The 23311-nt window shown below is 40.5% G+C and overlaps 1 protein-coding gene across 2 annotated transcripts in view; it reads right to left on the bottom strand.

Annotated features, from left to right (window-relative positions):
- WNK3 (WNK lysine deficient protein kinase 3) overlaps positions 1–23311 on the bottom strand; it is a 178672-nt gene that overhangs the window by 85084 nt on the left and 70277 nt on the right. For both annotated transcript variants that reach the window (XM_081042030.1, XM_081042031.1), the window contains exons 8-10: positions 18103–18397; positions 17082–17272; positions 16840–16989 (exon numbers count right to left, since the gene is read on the bottom strand). In XM_081042030.1, coding sequence (XP_080898156.1) covers positions 16840–16989; positions 17082–17272; positions 18103–18397 — 636 coding nt within the window. The remainder of the gene's footprint in view (positions 1–16839; positions 16990–17081; positions 17273–18102; positions 18398–23311) is intronic.

Genomic DNA, 23311 nt, shown 5'->3' with positions numbered 1-23311 from the left:
ACAGTGGGATTTATAGATGATGTAATACAGAATTGTACACCTGAAATCTATGTAATTTTACTAACTATTGTCATCCTAATAAACTTTAATTAAAAAAGAGAGAAGAAAAAAAAAAAGAAATGAACTGTATTTAACAATGTTGTATACAATTCAATTCTATTAGCTTAAAAAAACAATAAATGTCAATAAATCATTCTTTTAAAAAACTAACATAGGTCTCATAGATCATAAACGAAAAACGCTAAAATTATAAAACTTTAAACAATTAGAAAAAGAATCTCTGGGATCTAAGGCTAGGCAAAGAGTTAGACCTCATATCAGAGGCACAATCAGTACTAAAAAATTGAAAAACTGGACCTTATGAAAATTTAAAAATATTTTCTCTTTATTTCTTGAAAAATGCACATTTGTACAAGGCAAAAATTACAACATTGCATTGCATGGCTTATGATATATGAATGTGAAACACACACACACACACACACACACACACACACACACACACAACAACAACTATAGCTTAAAACCTGGAGAAAATAAATGGTTGCATGGTTCTTATATTTTATATAATACACTATTAAATACAATATTAAATCTACGTAAAAATTGAAGCATTAAGAATGTAAATCAAAATCCTTGAAACAACCATAAAACAGTATATCCTGAAAATGGACACAAAAAACTTTCCTGGGTTTGTGAAATGTTCAGTAGCTTTATTGTGGCATATACCCTGTTTCGAAAATAAGACCTACCCAGATAATTAGCTCTAATGCATCTTTTGGAGCAAAAATTAATATAAGACCCGGTCTTATATTAATTTTTGCTCCAAAAGACGCATTAGAACTGATTGCCTGGCTGGGTCTTGTTTTCGGGGAAACACGGTATCTGTCACCTCATTGACTTGTACGCTATAATATATATAGAGATTATTGTACATAAATTACACCTGAATAAAGTTGGTTCAAAGTAGAATGATCCACAGCTAACATCACAGTTAATAATGAAAGACTGAAAGCTTTCCCACTACCACAGGAAAAACACAAGGATTTCCCCTCTCACCAATTCTATTCAACATGACACTGCAAGTTCCACCAAGAGCAATTAGGAGGGGAAAAAAAAGAAAACAAAAAACAAAGTCAAAGGACTCATACTTTTACGGTCAATGGATTTTGAACAGAGGCGCCAAGTTTGTTCAATAGGGAAAGAACAGTATTTTCAATAAATGGGGCTGGGAAAACTGGATATTCACAAGAAAAGAATGAAATTGAACCAAAGACCTAAATTTAAGAGCTAAACCTTGAAACTTTTAGATGAAAACAGGGGAAACTTTACTTTACCTTGGATTAGGCAATGATTTCTTAGATATAACATCAAAAGCACAAAGTAACCAAATAAAACATAAATTGCACTTTATCAAATTAAAACATTTTATTCTGCAAAGGATACTATCAACAAAGTGAAAAGATAACTCACAAAATGGAAGAAAATATTTGCAAATCACATATCTGATAAGGGTCTAGTATCCAAAATGTATAAAGAACTCTTACACAACTACAACTCACCAATAAAAAGATAAAAAAGAAACAGTGAAAAAATGGGAAAATGATCTGAATAGATATTTTTCTTAAGAAGATACACATTTGCCAATGATGTATCCGATAAGGGGTTAATATCCCAAATTTATTAAAAAGCTCACTCAACTCAACTCCAAAAAAACAAACAACCCAATTAAAAAATGGGCAGAGGACATGAAGAGACATTTTTCTAAAACGGACATACAGATGACAAACAGACATGAAAAAAATGCTCAACCTCACTAATCATTAGAGAAATGCAAATAAAAACCACAATGATATACCACCTCACCCCAGTCAGAATGGCTATCATCAGTAAATCAACAAACAAGTGCTGGCGAGGACGTGGAGAAAAGGGAACCCTTGTGCACTGTTGGTGGGATTGCAGATTGGTGCAGCCACGATGGAAAAACAGTATGGAGGTATCTCAAAAATCTGAAAATGGAACTACCTTATGACCCAGCAATTCCACGCCTAGGTATCTATCCGGAGAAATCCAAAACTCTAATTTAAAAAAAAAATATGCACTCCTATGTTTATTGCAGCACTATACACAATAGCCAAGACATGGAAACAACTGAAATGCCCATCAGTAGATGACTGGATTAAGAAACTGTAATACATTTATACAATGGAATATTATGCAGCTTTTTAAAGAAGCATAAAATCTTACCATTTGTGACGATATAGATGGAACATTATGTTAAGTGAAATAAGTCAGACAAAGACAAATACCATATGACCTCACTTACAGGTGGAATCTAAAGAAAAAAATAAATGAATGAACTACTCAAAAACAGTCTCAGAGACATAGAGGAAAAACTGAGGGTTGCTAGATGGGAGGAAGGGTGGGGATAAGGGGGAAGGTGAGGGGATTAGAAAGCACAGTCAGTAATCACAAGATTGCCACAGGGATAGAAAAGTCAATTTGAGGAGAGAAAGACAAGTACCATATGATCTCACTTATATGCGGAATCTAAAGAAAAGAATAAGTGAATGAACTAATCAGAAACAGTTTTGGGGACAAAAAGCAAAAAACCGAGAGTTGTTAGATGGGCGGGAGGGTGGGGATAAGGGGAAAGGTGAAGGGATTAGGAAGCAGCTGGTAACCACAAGATGGCCTCAGGGTTTTTGAAAATTAATTTGGGGAACGTATTCAATAATGTTGTAAAGATTTTGTTGGGTATCCGATGGACATGCATCCTATTTGGGAGACCACCTCAGGGATACTGTGGATGCCTGATCATGGCATTGTACACCAGAAGCTAAACAATAATGAATGCCAACTATAATTTTATATATATAATGTGATGGTTCAGTGTGAGGTCGGAGGGATAGTGGATGGGGGGAGGGGGGTTCACAGAGTGAGGGATATAAATGATGAACGTCTAAGTATTACCTTGTCTTGTACACCTGAAACTAATAAATTTTAAAAAAAGTCAATTTGAGGAATGTAATCAATAATGTTGTAAAGAATTTGTAGGGTATCCGATGGACACTTGTCTCATTAGGGAGACCACCTCAGGGATGATGTAAATGCCTGATCACTGCACTGTATACCTGAAGCTGATGAATTTCAGTAATGAATGTCAATTACCATTTTCTATATATGTATGTAGTTACAAGAAGCGGAGTACAGCATTAGGAATAGAGACAGTGGAAATGTAATGGCTGTGTGCGATGTCAGAGGGGTAATGGATGGGGGGAGAGGGGTTGTCACTGTGTGAGGGATGTAAATGATAAATGTTTAACTATTACACTGTTTGGTACACCTGAAACTAATAAAAAAATGTTAAAAAAAAAAGAAGATACACAAAGGGCCTACAAGTATATGAAAGATGCTCAACATCATAAGCCTTCAGGGAAATGCAAATCAAAACCACAATGAGATACCACTTCACACCCACTAGGATGCTACAATCAGAAAGACAAATATGTGGTAATAAGGATATGGAGAAATTGAAATCCTTATACCTTGCTGGTGGGAATATAAAATGGTGCAGCTGCTTTGGAAAATAGGGCAGTTCCTCAAAACCTTAAACGTAGAGTTACTATACGGCCCAGGATTTCATTCCTGGGTATATAACCACAGAAATGAATGTTCACATAAAAATATGTACACAAATGATCACAGCAGCATTATTCATAACAAAAAAGTGGAAACAATCCAAATGTCTATCAACTGATGAATGTATATACAAAATCTAATACAACCTATACAATAGAACGTTATTTGGCAATAAGAAGGAATAAAGTACTGAACATGCTATCACATGGATGAACTTTGAAAACATTACCATAAGTCAAAGAAACCAGACACTAAAAGTCCATATATTATATGACTCCATTTGTGTGAAATGCCTAGAAGAGGTGAATAAATAGAAAGTAGCATTGAGAGAAAAAAAGAAGAAAGTAGATAAGTGAAAGCCAGGGGTTGGAGTCAAGAAGGAAGAATGACTGCTAATAGATACGGTTCTTTTTAGGGCGATATAAATGTTCTGGAATTAGCTAGTGGTGATAGTTGCACAACTTGTGAATATACAAAATACCACTGAATTGTATACATTAAAAAGGTGAATTTTATGTTGTATGAAGTATATCTGAAAAAAATTGTCTAGATAAATTTGGATAGAAATTGTTAAAACAAAAAGATTGTATTGCTAAAAAAGACAATAGAAAAATGGAAATTGGATTCTAAATAAAAGTTTGTTTTTACTCAAAAGAAGCCTGGCCATGAGGAATGAAAAAGAGGGGCAAAGAAAAAAATAGTAAAATGGTATATGTAAATCTAGCCATATTACTCATATGTCAGCATATCACCATTTCAAGAGATTCAGAAAAAGCATTAGAAAAAATTCAGTATCCACTCAAAATAAAATATTCTTAGCAAATTAGGAATAACGAGAAATCCCTCACCTGTTAAAGGGCATCTAGAAAATTTTACAGCTAATAGCATACTTAATGGTGAAATATTGAGCACTTCCTCTAATATCAGAAACAAGATAAAACATCCAGTATCTTCTTTACTGTTTAACATTGTATTGGAGGCTGTTGCCAGTGCAACAAGGCAAAAATAAAAATAAAAAGCATAAACATTGGAAAGGAATAAGTAAAACTGAATCTATCTGCAGATTACATAATTATTTACATTGAAAATACCAAGGAATCAAAAAACTAATGAAAATAAATTGAACTTAATAAAGTAAAAGAATATAAGAGTAATACACAAAACAATTTTATTTTATATATAAACAGCAAACAATTGGCAAATGTAATTTAAAATTTCTATTTATAGTGTTGTCAAAACATAAAATATCCAGGAATAAGTTTACCCAAAAATGTGTCCCCATACACACTCAAAAAAGATGTGCTGAAACCTCCATACTACAAAATTTTGCTGACATATTAAAAAAGGCATAAATTAATAGAGAGATATGCCATGTTCCTCGGTTGGAAGATTCAATATTATTATATCATTTATCCCCCAGTTAACCTACAGATTTAATACAATCCCTATTAAAATTCCACCACTGATTTATAGAAATTGTCCATCTGATTCTAAGATTTATATGGAAATGCAAAGGACCTAGAATATCCAAAGAAATCTTGAAAAAGCAAAAAGAAGTAGAAAGATTTGAACTCCTAACCTCAAGACATACTATAAAGCTACGGTAAGGCTTACGAATTGACATAGAGATCAATGCAAAAGAATATACAGATGAGAAACAGATTCACATTTACATGGTTATTTTACTTTTGTCCAAGGTGCCAAAACAATCTAATGGGAAAAGGAAATCTTTTCAACAAATGGAGGAGCTCAAACAATGGGATAGTCACATGGGTAAAAAAATATATATATTTTGATCCCTTACGTTACACTATTTATAAAAATTAATTCAGGATGGAATATAGACGTGAACAGAAACCTAAAACCATAAAACAAGAGAGTATCTTTGCAATGTGAGTAGAGGCAAGGTTTCTGAAGCCAAACAAAACGGAAAACTTTGATGAATTAGACTTCATCAAGATTAAATACTTTGTCTCATCAAATGAAACCATTACAAAAATGAATGGGCAACCCACAGATTTGAGAATATATTTGTAAAGCATGTATTTGACAAAGGACTAGTATCATCCAGAATATATAAAACCTCCTATAAGTGAATAATAACAGGGAAAACAACAAGCGAAATAAAATGGGGAAATGCCTTGAACAGACACTGCATAAAGAAAGATATACAAAGGCTAATAAATATACAAAAAGGTACTCAACATCAAGTCATTAGGGAAATGAAAATTAAAACCACAATGAGATACCACTGCACATCTACAAGAATAACTGAAATTAATGCTGATGAGGGTGTGGAACTCTTATACCATGTTTCCCCGAAAATAAGACCTAGCCGGACAATCTACTCTAATGCGTCTTTTGAAGTAAAAATTAATATAAGACCCGTTCTTATTTTACTGTAAGACTGGGTCTTATCTAACATAAGACCGGTCCTTATATTAATTTTTGCTCCAAAAGACCCATTAGAGCAGATTGTCCAGGTATGTCTTATTTTCGGGGAAACACAGTACATTGCTGGTGTTAGTGTACAAAAGATGGTGCAGCCAATTTGGTAAACTGGCAATCTCTTAAAAAGTTAAACAAATACGTATCTAATGACCCAGCAAGTCTACACCTCGGTATTATCCAGGAGAAACGAAAACATGTTCACAAAAAGACTTATATAAGAATGTTCATAGCAGCTTTGTTCATAATAGTCAAAAACTAGAAACCACTCAGGTGTTCATTAATACCAAAATGGATAAACAATATTCATACAATGGAATCCTACTCTGCAATAAAAAAAGTAAAAAGAACAAACTACTGATACATAAAACATGGATCATTCTCAAAAACATGTTGACTGAGAGAAGCCATACACAAAAGTACATATTGTATGATTCCATTTATATGAAGGTCTAGAACAGGCTAAACCAATCTATGATGAAAAGAATCCACACTGGTTGACTCTGGGGGGACGTGGTAGGGATTGACAGGGAAGGGGCATGAAGGAACTTTCTGCAGTAGTGGTAATATTCTATACCAGGTGGGTGACCTACAGCCTGCGGGCCAAATCTGGAGCACACCTGTTTTTGTGAATAAAGTTGTACTGGAACACAGCCATGCCCTTTCTTTCACAGATTATCTATGGCTGTTTTCGTGCATGCAATTGCAGAGCTGAGTCATTGCAACAGAGACTCGATAACCCAACAAAGCCTAAGATAGTTTATCTATTTGGGAACAGCCTTTACAGAAAAGGTTTGCCAACATCTGTCCTATATTTCGATAATCATTTGCCTAAAGCGTTAGAAGCCTATCTTATTGTTCTACGTTTATAATAAAGCATTTGCCTTTATGAGAGGATAGTAATGATCACTATTGATTTCTAGGTGTCAAATGTTGTTCTCTAACAGTTTGACATGTACGTCTATCCTTACAACAACCCTATGACTAGTAGCTATCCTTACCTGCATTTTGAACGTGAGGGAACTGAGGTTCAGAGCGGGTAACCTTCCTGGTGTCGTGCAGGAGGGTCAGGATTTGAACCCAGGTGTAAGCATTTGTCAAAACTCACTGAATTATGATCTGTGCATTTTACTACACATAAGTGTAAACTAAAAAAGATAAACAAATAGTTCTGAGTTCTAGTCAATGATATGCATGGTCAAGTATCTATGGATGAAGTATAGTGATGTCGGCAACTTTCAGTTTGAAATGTATTTGAAAAATAAGATGGATTGATACATGCATACAGGGATGGATAGAGCAAATACAGGAACAGTTAACTGTAGAATCTAGTTGGTGGATATACGGATATACACACTACAATTTTTTCAACTTTTTTGTACCTTTGAAGTTTTTCTTAATAAGATGTTGGAGATTTTTTTTTTGATTAGGTAAGGAAAGTATACAACACATGCCCACAGAAATGAACATTCCAAACCAAAACACTTAGTGAAAAACTTTATTCTAAAGAAATAAACCCTGGAATAGGATGCTTTGTCTGAAGAAAGTTCAACTACAACAATCTTTTTTAAACCCTGATCATTCCTGTTAGGAGTCAGCACACACACATTGGAATTCATTATAATTTATGCCCTTGATAAAGAGGGATTTTTTTTAAGGAGGGCACAGCTCACAGTGGCCCATGGGGGATTGAACCAGCAACCTTGGTGCTACCAGTACCATGCTCTAACCAACTGAGCTAACCGGCCACCCCAAGAGGGGATTTTATAAAACACACAATACTTGAGATGATAGCTGTTTGGAACAGTAATACATCATTGGAAAACTTACAGTACAGCACACCTTTTATCTAAGACCCTCAAAGCATTTTATTAGCGAAACTCAACTTTAGAGAAGCTAAAGAAAATAGAAGAGCAAACAAAGAATGAACTAGATTCTCAGCTCCTTTCTTCAATTAATCCAATCAATCCCCTGAGTTAAATAAATCTCACTGAAGTCATCGTGCCCTTCTTCTCCAATTCTGGCAAGGAGAATAACTATCTTATAAAGAGGCTGGATGGTGTAATGATTAAGAATACAGCCTCTGCAGCCAGGTAGTCTGGGTTCGAATCCTGACCCTCCTGCACGACACCAGGAAGGTTACCCGCTCTGAACCTCAGTTCCCACACGTACAAAATGCAGGTAATGATAGTTACTATTCATAGGGTTGTTGTAAGGATAGATAGTACATGTCAAGCTGTTACAGAACAACATTTGACACGTAGGAATCACTCAGTAGTGATCCTTTCATGAAGGCAAATGCTTTATTATAAACGCAGAAGAATGAGATAGGCTCCTAACACTTTAGGACTAACAACTACACTGGCCTCCTTGTTATTCTTCAAACATGCCACACACACTCCTCCCTAAGTGCCTCTGCACTGGATATTCCCTCTACCTGAAATGCACACTGTGTACCTTCAAGTGTTTGCTCAAATGCCACCTTCTCAACGAGGCCTACAGTGATCGCCACCTTATTGAAAATTGCAATTCACTTTTTTTCCTTTCCCTGCTCTACATTTCCCCAGTCTCCTGTACCATATTATATAATTTACTTTTTATTATGGTTATTAACAGTCTTCCCTCAAGTAGGCAACAAAACTCAGTGACAGAAGGTATTTTTGTTTTTTATTCACTGACATATCCCAAGTAGGTGCTCAAATACTTTTATCATCTTGTCTAATCCCTTCACTTTACAGGTAAGTAAACACCAAAGAAACTTGAATCAAGGCCATCCAGTAAGGAAAAGAGCCAGAAATGGACTGTAACTCCCAGCTGAGTGCCATTTCTATCTCCTTGACACTTGAACATTACAGAAAAATCACAATCATCCACAATTTTCCCTCAGGAGGATTTAGCTTTGGAATTTCTTGGCTTTGCAAATGCTGCTGTGTCTATAATACAGAAATGTTCTGAAAGGCAGTGGAAGCCTATACTGCAATACTAAGTGTTGATAGATGAACAGAAGAAGATGGCTGATTTGGAAGGGCCATCCCACAGCTTTGATAGATGGTCTGCCGTTGTAATTGTGTTTCTAATGACCCAGAAACAAGTGTTAAACTAGAACATGGCTGCCACTGTGGCTGGACAGCACAATGCTGCTGAATACATGCTGGTTGGTGCTGTGCTTGGTTATTCTGCAGGGAAAAGGTTTGACTGCTGTCTAATGGCTGAAGCTCTTCAGGCTGCTCTAAAGGTTGTATTACATATTGGTGTTTCATTGCTACTGGTTGTTACCATTCTTGGAAAGGAGGAGTAATGTGGACCATATTTGTAATGGCCTTTGAAATACCTGGTAACGGCTGAACTTATTTAGGTGCCTGTAAATGAGGTACCAGCTGCTGGAAAGCAGCATGTTGGCTATAAAGACTGCTACTGATTTATGTGACCTTCTTGAGTGGATAACTGATGACTTTTCTGTGTTTGTCAATGAGATGAATGAGTTATCTGCTGATGCTGAATGAAAGCTGGATGAGAAACTTGGCTCACTGTTAGATGTGATTGGGAAAGCTGTGCAGAGAAGTCTGGAGGCTGGATCTGGGCCTGTGAGAAAGCATGCTGAATAAAGGACATCTGTGTGGGGTGTTAACACTGTCCTTCCGCAGTCTTCCGCGATATAATGCTAGTGGACGGGGCTAATAGCTGCTAATATCCAAAACTGACATCTAATTGGGCTGGTGTTTCTGAATGCTGGACTTTAAGGCTAGTAGAATTTGTCTGTGTATCTAAGGTTGATGTTAGATATGTCTTGTGTTCCAGCGTTGAAGAATTACTACTTTGGGGTTATGTTAAATAGGCTTGTAGTTCAGAAGTCTCTGCTACATAAGGTAGTACTGAGTATAACTTCTGATCTGCAGAGATTGCAATACATACTTCCTTGCTATTAGGAGTGTTTACCGTGTATACTTGATGGATTATGAAGATTGCCTGTTCAGTTGTCTGGGTGGTCTAAGCAGTTTGTCCTGAATAAGGGGCATGGTTGCATAGAATAAGATGTTTGGGTCACGTGTGCTGGCTGGTCTGGAAAAGGTGAATCAATGAGAGGTTGTACTGAATAAACAGGCTGCCTTTGGACTGAGGCTGCATAAGGCAACCTTGGGTGAGACTGGATAAGAAGTCCGCACAGAATAAGCTGGCTGTGATCCCGGTGGTTGTACAGTGTAAAGTTGGTGCTCCTGGGCTGGCAGGGAATAAGCATGCTGTGCTGGGATCTGGGTTGGGCAAGTTGACTGTGATGGTTAAGAAGCTTGTTCCCATGGATGGATCACAAAGGGCAGCTGCACAGCAGCCTTCAGTGGGAAGTTGGCAGTGCTGCAGGTGGTCTTGGGTAAGTGTGCTGAACAGAGCAAGATGGCTGTTCCAGGGGCTAAATCACACACTTTCAATATCACCTTTCAGCAACTGCCAACTTACTTGAGCTTCAGATTCTCACAGAATACAGTCCCGTCGAACATTTTTTCCATGGTGATGCTGTCATGCGGGGTCTCAGCTCCCACTCCCCACACAAGAACGCAGGACATGGCGAGGCCAAAAAGGAACACCCACGGAGCCATAGATCGGGGAGTCATACCACCATAGTCTCGCTGGCGGCTGGGTTAGAAATACAGGAAGCAGGAGACACACGATGCGCAATCTGCCATCCACTTCTCTGCCAACCGACCCCGCTTGCTAGCTGCAATCCACACCCGCTAGCCCAGCAACGGCAGTTATATTAGTAGCTAATGGCTAACTGGTTACAGCTGACGGCCATCTAGTCACAACTGATGGCCATCTACTGCCCGAGCCAGCACCTTTCTATGTGAGGTCGAGAGCTTGGAAACTGCTCTCTGGGACTCTGTCCCCAAAGATGCCATAATCTGAGGTTGTAAAATTAATGGCTGCTGCTGAATACAAGCTTAGAAACAAGGCTTTTTTCAATGTACAGTCTGGCTTTGAGGCACTGAAGACCCTACAGTTATAGACTGGGGATGTACCACTGGGTATGGCTGGGATACAGCATGTATCTTTCGTGAAAGCTGTTGGGCCCCTGAGTGGCCTGTAAGGGAACTAGAAGGGGGCTGTGCTGTATCAGCAACACTCTGTGCACTACTCACGTACTAAGCAGAAGAATGATTCAACAAAGCTTGAGGATGATTAACCGGTAAGAAACTAGAAGTCTGGTTGGCATCTGCTGATTTTGTTAATGCCTGATTCCTATTTCTAGGGTCAGGCTCAAGTTGAAGACCAACTCTTGGATGCTGCAAAGTCATTTGTGAAGCAGACAATGTCTGAGGAGAAACTGCAGACAAGACTGGTTGTAGGAATCCAGTAACTGAGAAGTCTAAAGTCATAGGCTTGTCCATCTACTCCAAAGATCAGCTGCACTTTCTGCTGCAGGTGCACGGAAAATTCAAACCACAGAGGGTGCCAAAAATGTATATACATTTTAAGAAAGGAAAAACACCCGTATTAAAATTGTAACACTCTATATATAATGATAACAAAAAATGAATAAAAGTCACGTTTGATTTCTGCAATTACAAAAGGTGCTCAGCATAATTCTAATACAGTTTTATCCTTTCTTAAAATGTGTATACATTTTTTGGCACCCTCTGTACAAATGCATATACCATGCCCATTTTAATGGGACTGTCCCAGACAGAATGATACATAAAATAATGCTATGTTCTAAAAATCTTAGCAAGTTACCAAAGAGGTGCTGGGCATAGCATAGCATTAATCCTATAAAAATCCTAATACCATGAGTAAATGCTAGTTGAATACTCGAATACTCTAAGGGGCTGAAATCAGTCCCAGCAATATACTGCTCGTGGCTTCTCTATTCTTCTATTGAGATTGCTACATCCCTCATTCAAACCCTGGCAGAGATTCAGAGTAACTGAATCTGACACCTTTACACATCACACAGGAGAAGTTCCAAGAAAAGGCTCAAAAGGATTTCAATATCACAGTTAAATGAACACAGAAACTCTCTCAAGAGGAGAAAGTTGGCTGGATAAATGTAGGTTGGCTGCAATAATTCCTAGAACTTGAACCACTACACTCATAAAAAGACCCCAATGGTCAAAGTGCTTCCTTATGTGGCTTCTAAATACTAGGGGTGCCAAAAACAAAAAGTATACACGAGTTGTATTCATCTTTGGTTATCACTACATATTATTACAATTCTAATACAGGTTTTCCCTTTCTTAAAATGTGTATACATTTTTTTGGCACATCTGTCTGTATTAGGTGAAAAGGGCAGGCTACAAAATAGAATGTATCTAATGCTTGTGATAAAAAAAAATTACATATGTCTACATAGAAAAAAATTACATATGTATACATAGAAAAAGACAAACCTACAGGCTATACCCTCAAAATGTAAATAATATGTTGTTTCTAGCTGGAGTGATGTTGTGTGCAAGACCCTGCTCGCTCCGCAATTTGTCGTGCGGGTCATCCTGCGGGTTCTCAGCTCCTACTCCCCACATAAGAACGCAGGACATGGTGAGGCCAAAAAGGAACACCCACAGAGCCATAGGTAGGGGAGTCATACCACTACAGTCTCACTGGAGGCTGGAGTCACACAACCTGCAACCTGCTGTCTGCTTCTCTGCCTGCCAACCGACCGAGTCGACTCACTCACCAGCGCAGCCACGACAGTTATATCAGTGGCTAATTGGCTAACTTGTTACAGCTGATGGTCAATTAGCCACAGCTAATGGCCATCTACTCCCCAAGCCAGCACCTTTCCACATGAGGCCGAGAGCCTGGAAACTGCTCTCTGGGGCTCTATCCCCACACTCCACCCCTACAGGGTCTCGCCCCACAATCTACGCAACAAGCGTCTTCTGCAAGGGGCCCTGTGCGAGTAGCCTGGAGGTGAATGCAGTATCCTGGACACAGCCAGACTTCCTGGACACAGCCAGGGCTCTCAGGGCACTGCCACTCTCTCTGGGCACAGCTAGACTTCCTGGACTTCTTAGGGTACCACCAATCTCCTCCTGACCTCCTGGCAGGCGGTACTGTCGCACTGCAACCACGCGCCGGGGCTGTGGCAACACTTGAGGAGGGTGGTGAACATGCCCACGTGTCACCGCTTTCACCACCCAGATCCAGAGATGGAACCCTCCTACCGACGTCTGTAAGCTGAGGCCATGTAGCACGTCCACCCCTAGAATACACTCCGGAACAGGGGAGAAATAAACCTTGTAGGTACGAGGGGAAAGCCACCCTATACCCAGTGGTAAGGAAATGGCTTTTGTAGTCACAGTCTTTCCCCCACAGCCATCAATGCAGATTGCTGGTCCGGGGAACAGTTCTGGGTTCCCATAAACAAGACTGCAGTCTGCGCCAGTGTCAACTGGGGCCAAAACCCTCTGCACATTAGAAGGGGACCAATGTATGGACAGTTCCACGTGGGGCTTCCGGTCCCTGCTCGTCCCCTCTGACCGGGTAACTTGGCCCCACCCCTAATCAAGCTGAAAGGAGTCGGCCTCAAGCGGCTGCATGAAGTCCTGGAGGGACACGGGTGGTGCTTTCCCAGCCTTCTCCTTTAGGCTTCTCCAGAATTGCTGTTCCGGACGCAACTCTTTCCAAAGTTCCAACAAGAGTGGAACTGGGTTTTCAGTTTATTTTTTCCTGATCGACCACTGTTGAAATGAGATCATGCCACATCTGCGCGTGTTACTCTCTGAGGCCCGCGACCTCACCCCTTTACTTTTGATTTGGGCTTCCAGGTCTCAACTGCGTGGACCTCCTCTCTTAACTTCCTTCGCCTCCGGCTTTCAACATCCCCTAGGGTGGCCATGGCAGTTGTAACTTCATGGATCCGTCACCCCATAGGGCATGGGAATGGCAACCAAGGATTCAAAAGCACTCGCAGGGGCAGTATCCAAAACCAGATCTCTCATGCTGGCTGTAAAAAGCTCGTCATCCGGCCCCTGCATATTAGGATTGAAAATAGCATGTCGCATACCCATTTCACGGATGATTTGAGTAACTTCTGTATATGACTGCCATTGACTCACAGTGTCTGGCAGCTCACCAGCCTGTCCCCATACTGTATGTACCACAGCAGTGAGCCACTCCATTAGAGAATGGTTGCCCTGGTCGTGGGCCATCCTATGGCAGTTCTGTAACCTTTGTCGCAGGGACAGATGTACTATCACAAAGACTAGCTTTTCCATCTCGCCTGGGGTGCAGAGAATGTTGTCTGCTCCCTCATCCCATAAACATAATAGCCAAGCCGAGACTGGCTCTCCAGGGCTCTGTCTGTACCGCCTCCCCAGCTCCTGCAACTCAGTGGGAGTGTAAGGGGTGTAGGCTGTGAACTCAGTCACAGCTGGATTGCCGCAGCAACGCCCCCGGGGCGCAAAGGTTGCTCACGTTTTACCTTTTGCTTCAAGATTGGGCTTGGGGGTTGGGAGCTACATTGTCTCCACTTGCATGGCCGCCTCTGCCTCAGAGTCTCCACTGCGTGGCCCCTCTTCTAACAGGGGGACCTGAGCTTCCAGCACCTCCAACCGGGACACCTGGTCCGGCACCTGGGCCATTTCATTAAGCGCCTTTTCCGTGTTGAGACTCAATGCCGTGAGGAACATCCAGCCCACGCGGCTGGCTGCAGCCTTCACCTCCTCCGGCAAACGCTCAGCCAGAGCCTGCAGGGCCCTCTCCACGCTGGCCAGAGAGTCGTCCATGTCCTGCCACCCCTCCTTGGGGGTCCAACTCCTGACAATAGTGGTCACCGGACACCACACACTGTGTGGGGGCCACACGTCCTCCTGCCCAAAGTCAGACTCCATTCCTACCTAGTCAAAATCTTGCTCGTCGTGCCAGGTGTCTGAGTGGGTGGTGGCCTCCGTGTAAGATGTCCACAAGCCTCGGAGCCTACAGCAGGAGCCCACCAAGAAGCCGGTGATGCCTGCTATGGACAACAGTGCGGCATGCCATCCGGAGGCTCGAGAGGACCACCAACTCACCAAGGGGTCACATCTCTCCCAGGCACACTGTGCTCCCCGTCTCTGGTGCTGCTCCTCATGGGCTTCCCGAGACTGAGTTTTCACATGCACAAACTGCTCAACCGTCCTTCGGAGAGCTTTGGCCGGCACCATACCCTGCTCGCTGCGCCATTTGTCATGTGGGGCAGCCTGCGGGGCCTCTAGTCCCGTTCCCCACATAAGAACGCAGGACATGTTGAGGCCAAAAAGGAACACCCAGGGAGCCATAGATGGGAGAGTCATACTGCTATAGTCTCACTGGAGGCTGCATTCACACGACATGCGACCTGCTGTCCGCTTTTCTGCCAACTGACTGACTTACTCTTGACTCGAGTCGACTCACTCACCAGCGCAACCGTGGCAGTTTTATCAGTGGATAATTGGCTAACTGGTTAGAGCTAATGGTCAATTAGCCACAGCTGATGGCCATCTACTACCTGAGCCAGCACCTTTCCACGTGAGTCCGAAAGCCTCTCTGGGACTCTGTCCCCACAAGTGATAATAGTTGATTTTCAGATAACAGTTGATTTTCACTGTCTTCTTTATAACTTTATGGGCTTTATTTTTAAATAGGTAAAGAACACTTTTATAATAATTTTGAAAATGTTTTTCCCAGTTTTGTGAACACATTGAAAAATACACATACGTGTATACTTATATGTGGTTGAACCTAAGTTAATTTGAGCAGCCACTCAACATACTTTGCATTATAGTCTTCAAGACAAATCAAACCACAATATCAGCTCAGTTACAAGTATATACCATATCACCTACAAACACTAGCCAAACACCAGGCACTGTCAATTGTATCAGATTAAATCTACCCCCAGCACATTTTAAATGCATCAGGCGTTTGTCAAATATATGTATGCTTTCCCCTACCAGACTGTGTGTTCCTTGTGGGCAAGGACCACAAGGACCGTTATTTTATTTTATATCCCCAGAGATGGTAGTCATTAAAGTTTGTTGATGAACTGTGATAGACTATATACCAGTCTCTTACAAGAAACAGATGCACCAGCTGCTAACTAAATCATATACAGAGAATGCCTAGGAGTTCAGACCATCTCATTCACAAAGTAAGAAGGCACACAGAGGGGATGGTGGGGCTGAGGAAAGAAAAATGGAGTGATGGCAAAAAAAAGCCCAATCACGTGTCTAGATTCCATACCTAGAGAACCGGGATATAGTCTTGATGTATAAACTCCGACAAAGACTGTTTACTCCTTGTCAGAAATGAATAACAATGATTTTGAGAGTTCTAAAAGATAAAAACACTTATTTCTCTTACAGGAATAACCATGAATCAAAAAAAGTTACGAATTTAGGTGAAAGTGCTAAAAATTATAAGAGGCTATGAAACACTATTTCTAATTAACTATAAAAGACATCCTTCCACATTCAAACCAGGCTGGAAAAGTCCAATTCGAAGAACAAATCATAATCACCAAGATCAAGGGATCCAAGTCCTAAATAAACGTTTTTATCCTTATACAGAGTTCTTAGCTTCTTTTCCAATTATACAAGCAGTGTCTCAAGATTCAATGTTAGCTTAGGCACATCCTCAAGAAGAATGTCTTAGGTGAAGGAAAACAAAAACAACTTTAAGCTTTCAGTGACTTTTACATACATTATGATAAATTTATGAAAGAGAGCCCTTGCTTGTAAGAAAGTCTAGGAAGTGTTAAATATGTTTAACTGAATACAGAGCCTCTAAACTTTATCTTACCTTTATCTGTGAGACCTTCTGGACAGTTGATGGGGAAACTTGGGGGTGTGAGACAACTGGAGGTCCAAGGACCTGTACAGGCAAAACAGTGGACTGACCTTGAACCAAAGGCAAAATTTGGGGCTGAGTCACCTTTGGCTGCTTCTGCAACTGTTAAATATGAAAAAAAGATTAAAGATAAATTCTCCCATTTACAGTAAATATACTGATTATATATTTAAAAATATAATAGTTCACCTCACCCCTGAAATCTGCTGGTAATGTCCCACTAGCTGCTGGGATGGATAAATTTTCCCTGGAACATTTATTTTGGCCTGTGGGATGTTAGAAACCATTTGAGAGCCCATCATCTGGTCTGAGGAATAGGCTATACTGGGCTGACTTGTATCTGACTGTTTAACTGATCCAGCTCCTGCCTCGGACAAATTGTCACCTACAACAAAAAAAATAAGCAACAGGTAGAAGTGAAAACTCGAAGCATAAGGTCCAAATGGTGTTTAATTTTTTTTTTATACTGACAATCTGAAACATCTTCAAATAAAATATGTGAATTGCAGAATTAATCAAAAACAATCATGTAAACTTTCTATGCAGACACTACAGTATAATTAAAATTTTCTTAGTAAAGCACAACTGAAAACAAAGAATTGCATAAAAATCAACTCCATTTCCTGGCCATTTCATGTATATCCCTGACTAATCTATACTTGCTGTTAGGTAAAATCTAAGTGTCATATTCTCATTCTCATTCTCCTATAACCTGGCTAGAAAATAATACTGTCTTTATATAACGATTAGTTATTACTATCAAAATACTGTGTCCTTCTAGAGAACAGAATGTATTACAGTAGAAAAATTAGAGGAACTGCGTAAATTTTATACTTGAGTCTAAAATACAAAGAGTCTTGGGGGAAGGGCAAAAAAATTAAAATTAAAAATACAAAGAATCTTAAAGACTAGAAAATTCCTTCTTGAATAAATTTCATCCTTAATTCCAAATTTTCTTTATTAAAGGATTTAGATTAGATCATTAAAAATGGTAACAACAACAACAAAAAGACTATAACCCTTATGCAACTAGTACCTTGGACAAGTCACTTAACAGAAGAGCAAAACTAACTGGTTTGTCTAGTTCAGAGATTTTCTAAAAGGACTGATGAAATGATAGATAACAGAATGCTTTGAAAAATACAAAAGTACTACTTAAAGATAAAGGAATACAATTACGTATTTGTTTGCTTTTATGCATTATAACTGTGTTACCTGTAACAGAGGAGCAATGCTGCTGTGATTTACTATGTAGAAGCTGTTGTCGAACATGTTGCTCAACTTCAGTTTCTTCACAATCAGCCCCAGTGTGCTGAGCAGGAGCAGGGGGCAAACATTTATTCTGGGGCTGAGGAAGAACATTCCCCACAGACTTGCACTGCGAATCTCTACGTTCTTCTGAACAGCCTGTTGGCTTCTTCTCTCTAGTCTTTTTTATCAGGGTCACCCGGTCTCTAATGGATTTAGCAACAGCTTTGGAATCACTTTCATGGAAGAATCCTGACTTGACCTACAAATGAAAACATAATAACCACACTACATCTTTAAAATGTAAGAGTTTAACCTTTTTTTAAATTAGTAGAGTTATTTTGTGCCCCAAAATTCCAAATGCTGGGCAGCCGGATGGCTCAGTTGGTTGGAGTGCGAGCTCTGAACAACAGGGTTGCCGGTTCGATTCCCACATAGGCCAGTAGACTGAAAGGACAACGACTTGGAGCCGAGGGGCCCTGGAGAAACACACTGTTCCCCAATATTCTCCAATAAAATTTATTTTAAAAAAAATCCCAAATGCTATTAAATAACAGTTAGTTTCTCTGTTCTTTCTTAATCAGACATACATAACTGTCAGAGTGTTTAATCAGCATAAGAAGAATAATACTATTACCAGGCATTGTTGAAATACTTCTGGCTTTAAACAAACAACTTGATGTTTCAGTACATGCAACCTTATTACAGGTCATTTATGACTGCCATTAAGTTATGTCAAAGATTAAAAAGGTTTCCTCATTCAGCAACTTTAAGTGCCTACAAAGTCCCCAGTAATGGACTCCAGACAGACAGATGATTAAATAGGTCCTTTGTCCTATATGAGCACACAATCTGGTGGTGAGGGGTGGATACAAATTAAACTTAAAATGAAATTAAGAGGTAGAAATGCGCTGCTGCAAAAGCCTTAAAGGAGCACACGCCTCTCTGGAGGAAGGAGAGAAAGTATCACAGAGGAAGGTAAACTCTAACCTGGATTAGAACAAAAAGAAAAAAGGAATTTGCAGGCTATAGAGGAAGGTGTAGATGAAGTTTAGAGATGAACACTCTAGGCAGAGGAAAGTATGCTCATAGCAGAGTACTGCAGCTTAGTTGGCGTTAGAAAAGTGACAGAAGAGAAGTTAAAGGTTTGTCTGACAGGAACAGGGCTGAGTAGCAGAGAAGACTTGAGGAGGTGCCATGGTATATCATTGTCAGTCCTACAATCTGCTTTTTAAAGCATGTTTTGGGAATCTGCAGACTTGGAGAAATTTCATGGTAGTTGAAAGATGATTAAAATGTTAGATGGAGTCCACATTTTTAATCTCACTCCCTTCCAGAGCTCTAAAAAAGCCCCACAGTAAATGAATTTTTAAGTTATAAACCGACAAGGACAGGGACAATAAGAGAAAGACAACAGCAACAATATTTTGGACTCTTTCTAATATGATAACAACTGACCTAACAGACCTGAAAAAGGTGTACTAGCGAAAGCTGCGAATCATTCCCATTTATGCAGAAGAATACTTACTCATAACGCACAGGAACTGGCAGTACCAGGTACATCTAGAACTGGGTAAAATCAAGAGATGACTAAAACAAAGAAGACTAAATGAAGGGTTTTGAGAAGCAGTTAGATATATAGGAACCTGTGCCCTACCCTTCATTCTACACGTTTGGGGAATTCTTCCTCCTCTACCCAAGAAGTCTGGGGTTCTCTGGAGAGGGTAAAAGAGAGGATCTCTGGACTATGGGTCACTAGGCACACTTAAGGGTATGGCCACTATGTGGAGAACAAGATTAAATGACCATATGCATGCTGAAAGCCATATGCACAAAACTCCAGCCCTCTTCCCCACTTGGCTACCAGAATACTAGTACCCAGACCTTTACTCTCCAGGAAGGACATTGAAAGATGCTTCTCTAAGGAATCCAATCCAAGAAGAAAGACCTACAAATACTGACGTAAGAAATTCCCCAATTAATGGCCCACCAAGATACCCTACAGTAGAGGTCAAAGTTAACAAGTCAAACACAAGCAATCATACTGTCCAATCACCTCGTTAGTCCCTGTGGTAGGCAAAATTATGGCCCCCTGAAAGATGTCCCATCCTAATGCTCAAACCTGTGAATATGAGATATCACTGTGCTATGCACAGTTGACATTAAGGTAGAAAGATTATGTGGGTGAGCCTTTTACCTGATAGTGACACCAGAAGGAGTCAACATGCCATTGTTGACTTTAACCATGGAGTGGGGGCATGTAAAAGGACTGAAGAGCAGCCTCTAAGAACTGAAAGTGATCCCCAGTAAACAGCCAGCAAGGAAATGGGGACCTTAGTCTTACAACTGCATGGGATTATATTTTGCCAAGAACCTGGATAAGCCCGAAAGCAGATTCTCCCCTGAGCCTCCAGATGTGAGCACAGGCTGCCGACACCTTGATTTTAGCCTGTGATACCTTAAGCAGAGAATCCAGCGAAGGCCACAAGGACTTCTGACCTACAGAACTGAGATAATAAATGGGTTTGTTTTAAGACACTAAGCTTGTAGTAATCTGTCAGGCAGCAACAGAAAACTAATACAGTCTCCCACTAATAACTGCAAATAGCCAGCCAAGAATTAACAGAAATATGAGAAAAGCCTCCAACAAGAAGATGGAGCACAAAACCAACAAAGAGTAAACAGTAACTTGGAGAAAAGAGACTACGCAGGGATAAAAAAAATTGTCACAAACACTCTCTTTGCTAATGTTACATAGAGCTGCAATAATACTGCATCCACAAAACAAAGAATAAGAGATGTTTACTCTAAAAAAGGAACAGACCAAAAAAGGAAAAGGAACTCTTGAAATTAAAAACATGATAGCAGAAATGAAAAAACGCGATGGAAGGGTTAGAAAATAAAGCTGATAATACTGCCAAAAAGGAGAATAAAAAGACAATAATATGGAAAATAAAACAGATAAAAACATTGGAAGAACAGTCCAACATCTAAATAACAACAGTTCCAGAAACAGAAAACAAAGGGGAAGAAATCATCAATAAAATACTTCAAGAAATCTCCCAGAAATTAAAGCATATGAATTGACAGAGTGGAAGGGTCCACTGAGTATCCAAAACAGTAAATGAAAACAGACCCAAACCACGACACATCACTGTGAAACTTTAGAATAATGAGAAGAAAGGGAAGATGTTACAACCTTTCAAAGAGGAAAAAATGAATCACATACAAAGGATGCAGAAAACAGAACTTTGCACTTCTCAGTATCAATACTAAAAGCTAGAAAAGCATGGAGCAATGACTCTACTTTTTTAAAATTGCCAACCTAAAATGCTTTAGGCAGCCAAATACTCAATTCAATATGAAGACAGAAGAAAGACATTTTCATACATGCAAGTCTCAAAGAATTTACCTCCCATGTACCCTTTCTTAAGAATCTGGCAGAGGAAGTATGCCACTAAAACAAAAGGGTAACCCGAGAAAGAGAAAGACATGGGATTTAGGAAACATGAAGTCCAACAGAGGAGAGAGGCAGAGAAGTCTATGAAGACAGTAAAGGGAAATACCAGGATGACATCTATGCACCAGATGGCCAAGGCAATCATTGCAGACAGGGTTTCCAGGCGGGAATTCCCGCCTCTTCTCAGGATTTTTTTTAGCTTTTCCATTCCCGAATCTCAAGATGTTAACTGTTTTCTCCACGATGAATCGTTTCCACAAAGTGATGGCCGATACTACCAACTACCTGGGTTCAAGGAGCCGATTTTCCCAATTTCCTGACCAACTTTTCTTGGGATTCGGGAACAGAAAAGTGGAAAAAATTCCTGAGAACAGGAGGGAATTCCCACCCAGAAACCCTAACGATAAACAGGAAAAATGTCTATGTCGAGCAGGGTCTCAGCTCCCACTCCCCGCCCAAGAACGCAGGACACGGTAAGGCCAAAAAGGAACACCCACGGAGCCATAGATAGGGGAGTCAAACCAATATATTCTCGCTGGTGGCTGGGCTGGAGACACAGGAAGCAGGATCTACATAATCTGCCTAACAGCAGTCCGCGCTTGCCAGCCACCATCTTCTTGCTAGCCCCCATTCCTTTTTTGCTAGCATAGCCACAGACGTTTTATTAGTGGCCAATGGCTTACGGGTTACAGCTGACGGCCAACTAGCCACAGCTGCTGGCATCTGATCACAGTTGATGGCCATTTACTACCCGAGCCAGCACCTTTCTATGTGAGGCCGAGAGCCTGGAAACTGTTTTTTGGGGTTTTGTCCCCACAGTCTAAGACATACATTGTGAGTAGTACATTTATTTCCCATTGTGGGTATTACTAGGTTCAAGGAGCTGATTTCCGCGATTTCCCAACCTACTTTTCTCGGGATTCGGGAACAGCAAAGCGAAAAAAATTCCTGAGAATGGGAGGGAATTCCCGCCTGGAAACCCTAATTGCAGATAAGAACAGTGTGACTAGAAAGACAGATATGTTAAAGGCTTTCATCTCCAAGATCCCCACTGTCACTGTCCCATCCTTCTTTTTAACCTGAGGACAGAATGCCCAGGTGAGCCTGCCTCAGAGGATCTGTACTTGGCTAATCTCGACCCTGTACCGCCAAAGCTCCTGCAGCCTTCCATCCAAGCACTGCAGCAGCCGTGCCTGGATGGGTGTGGACATGCGTCCCTCCCCACAGAAGTCATTTGCTGTCATGTATTACTGGAGGGGGTCATGGGGAGATTAGAAGTGGAGAAGTCAGAGAGACCCACTCCCCGTCAAACCATCTTGTTACCAGACCACTCATTTCAACAACAGCCCCACAGGTGCCCTGACTACGGTGAGCTGTGTGATTATTTCCCTCAGGTGTGGCCTCACCTACTCACTTCCCCAGGAGCAGCTCTGGTCAACTCTCAGGGAAGCTGAAGCCAGACTACAACTGAGAGGCTCTGCTCAGCTCATCCCCTCCTGGGCATCTTCACCTAAGAGTAACTTCACTACGCAACAGGGTGTGTGCTTGCCACTCAGGTTTTCAAAACAAAACAATATATTACTTAAGTAAACTATAATGAAAAGCAAAGGAATGAGTAACACAAACGTCAGAATAGATACTGCATGTGGTGATAAGGGACGGGAATGCAACTGAAAGGGGCATTCCCACAGGTGGCTTCTAAGCTAGCAGTAGCAT

This window comes from Rhinolophus hipposideros, assembly GCF_964194185.1.
Source record: "Rhinolophus hipposideros genome assembly, chromosome: X".
NCBI lineage: Eukaryota > Metazoa > Chordata > Mammalia > Chiroptera > Rhinolophidae > Rhinolophus > Rhinolophus hipposideros.
Note: the sequence above shows the minus strand (reverse complement) of the source record. Positions and strands in the feature narration are given on the sequence as shown.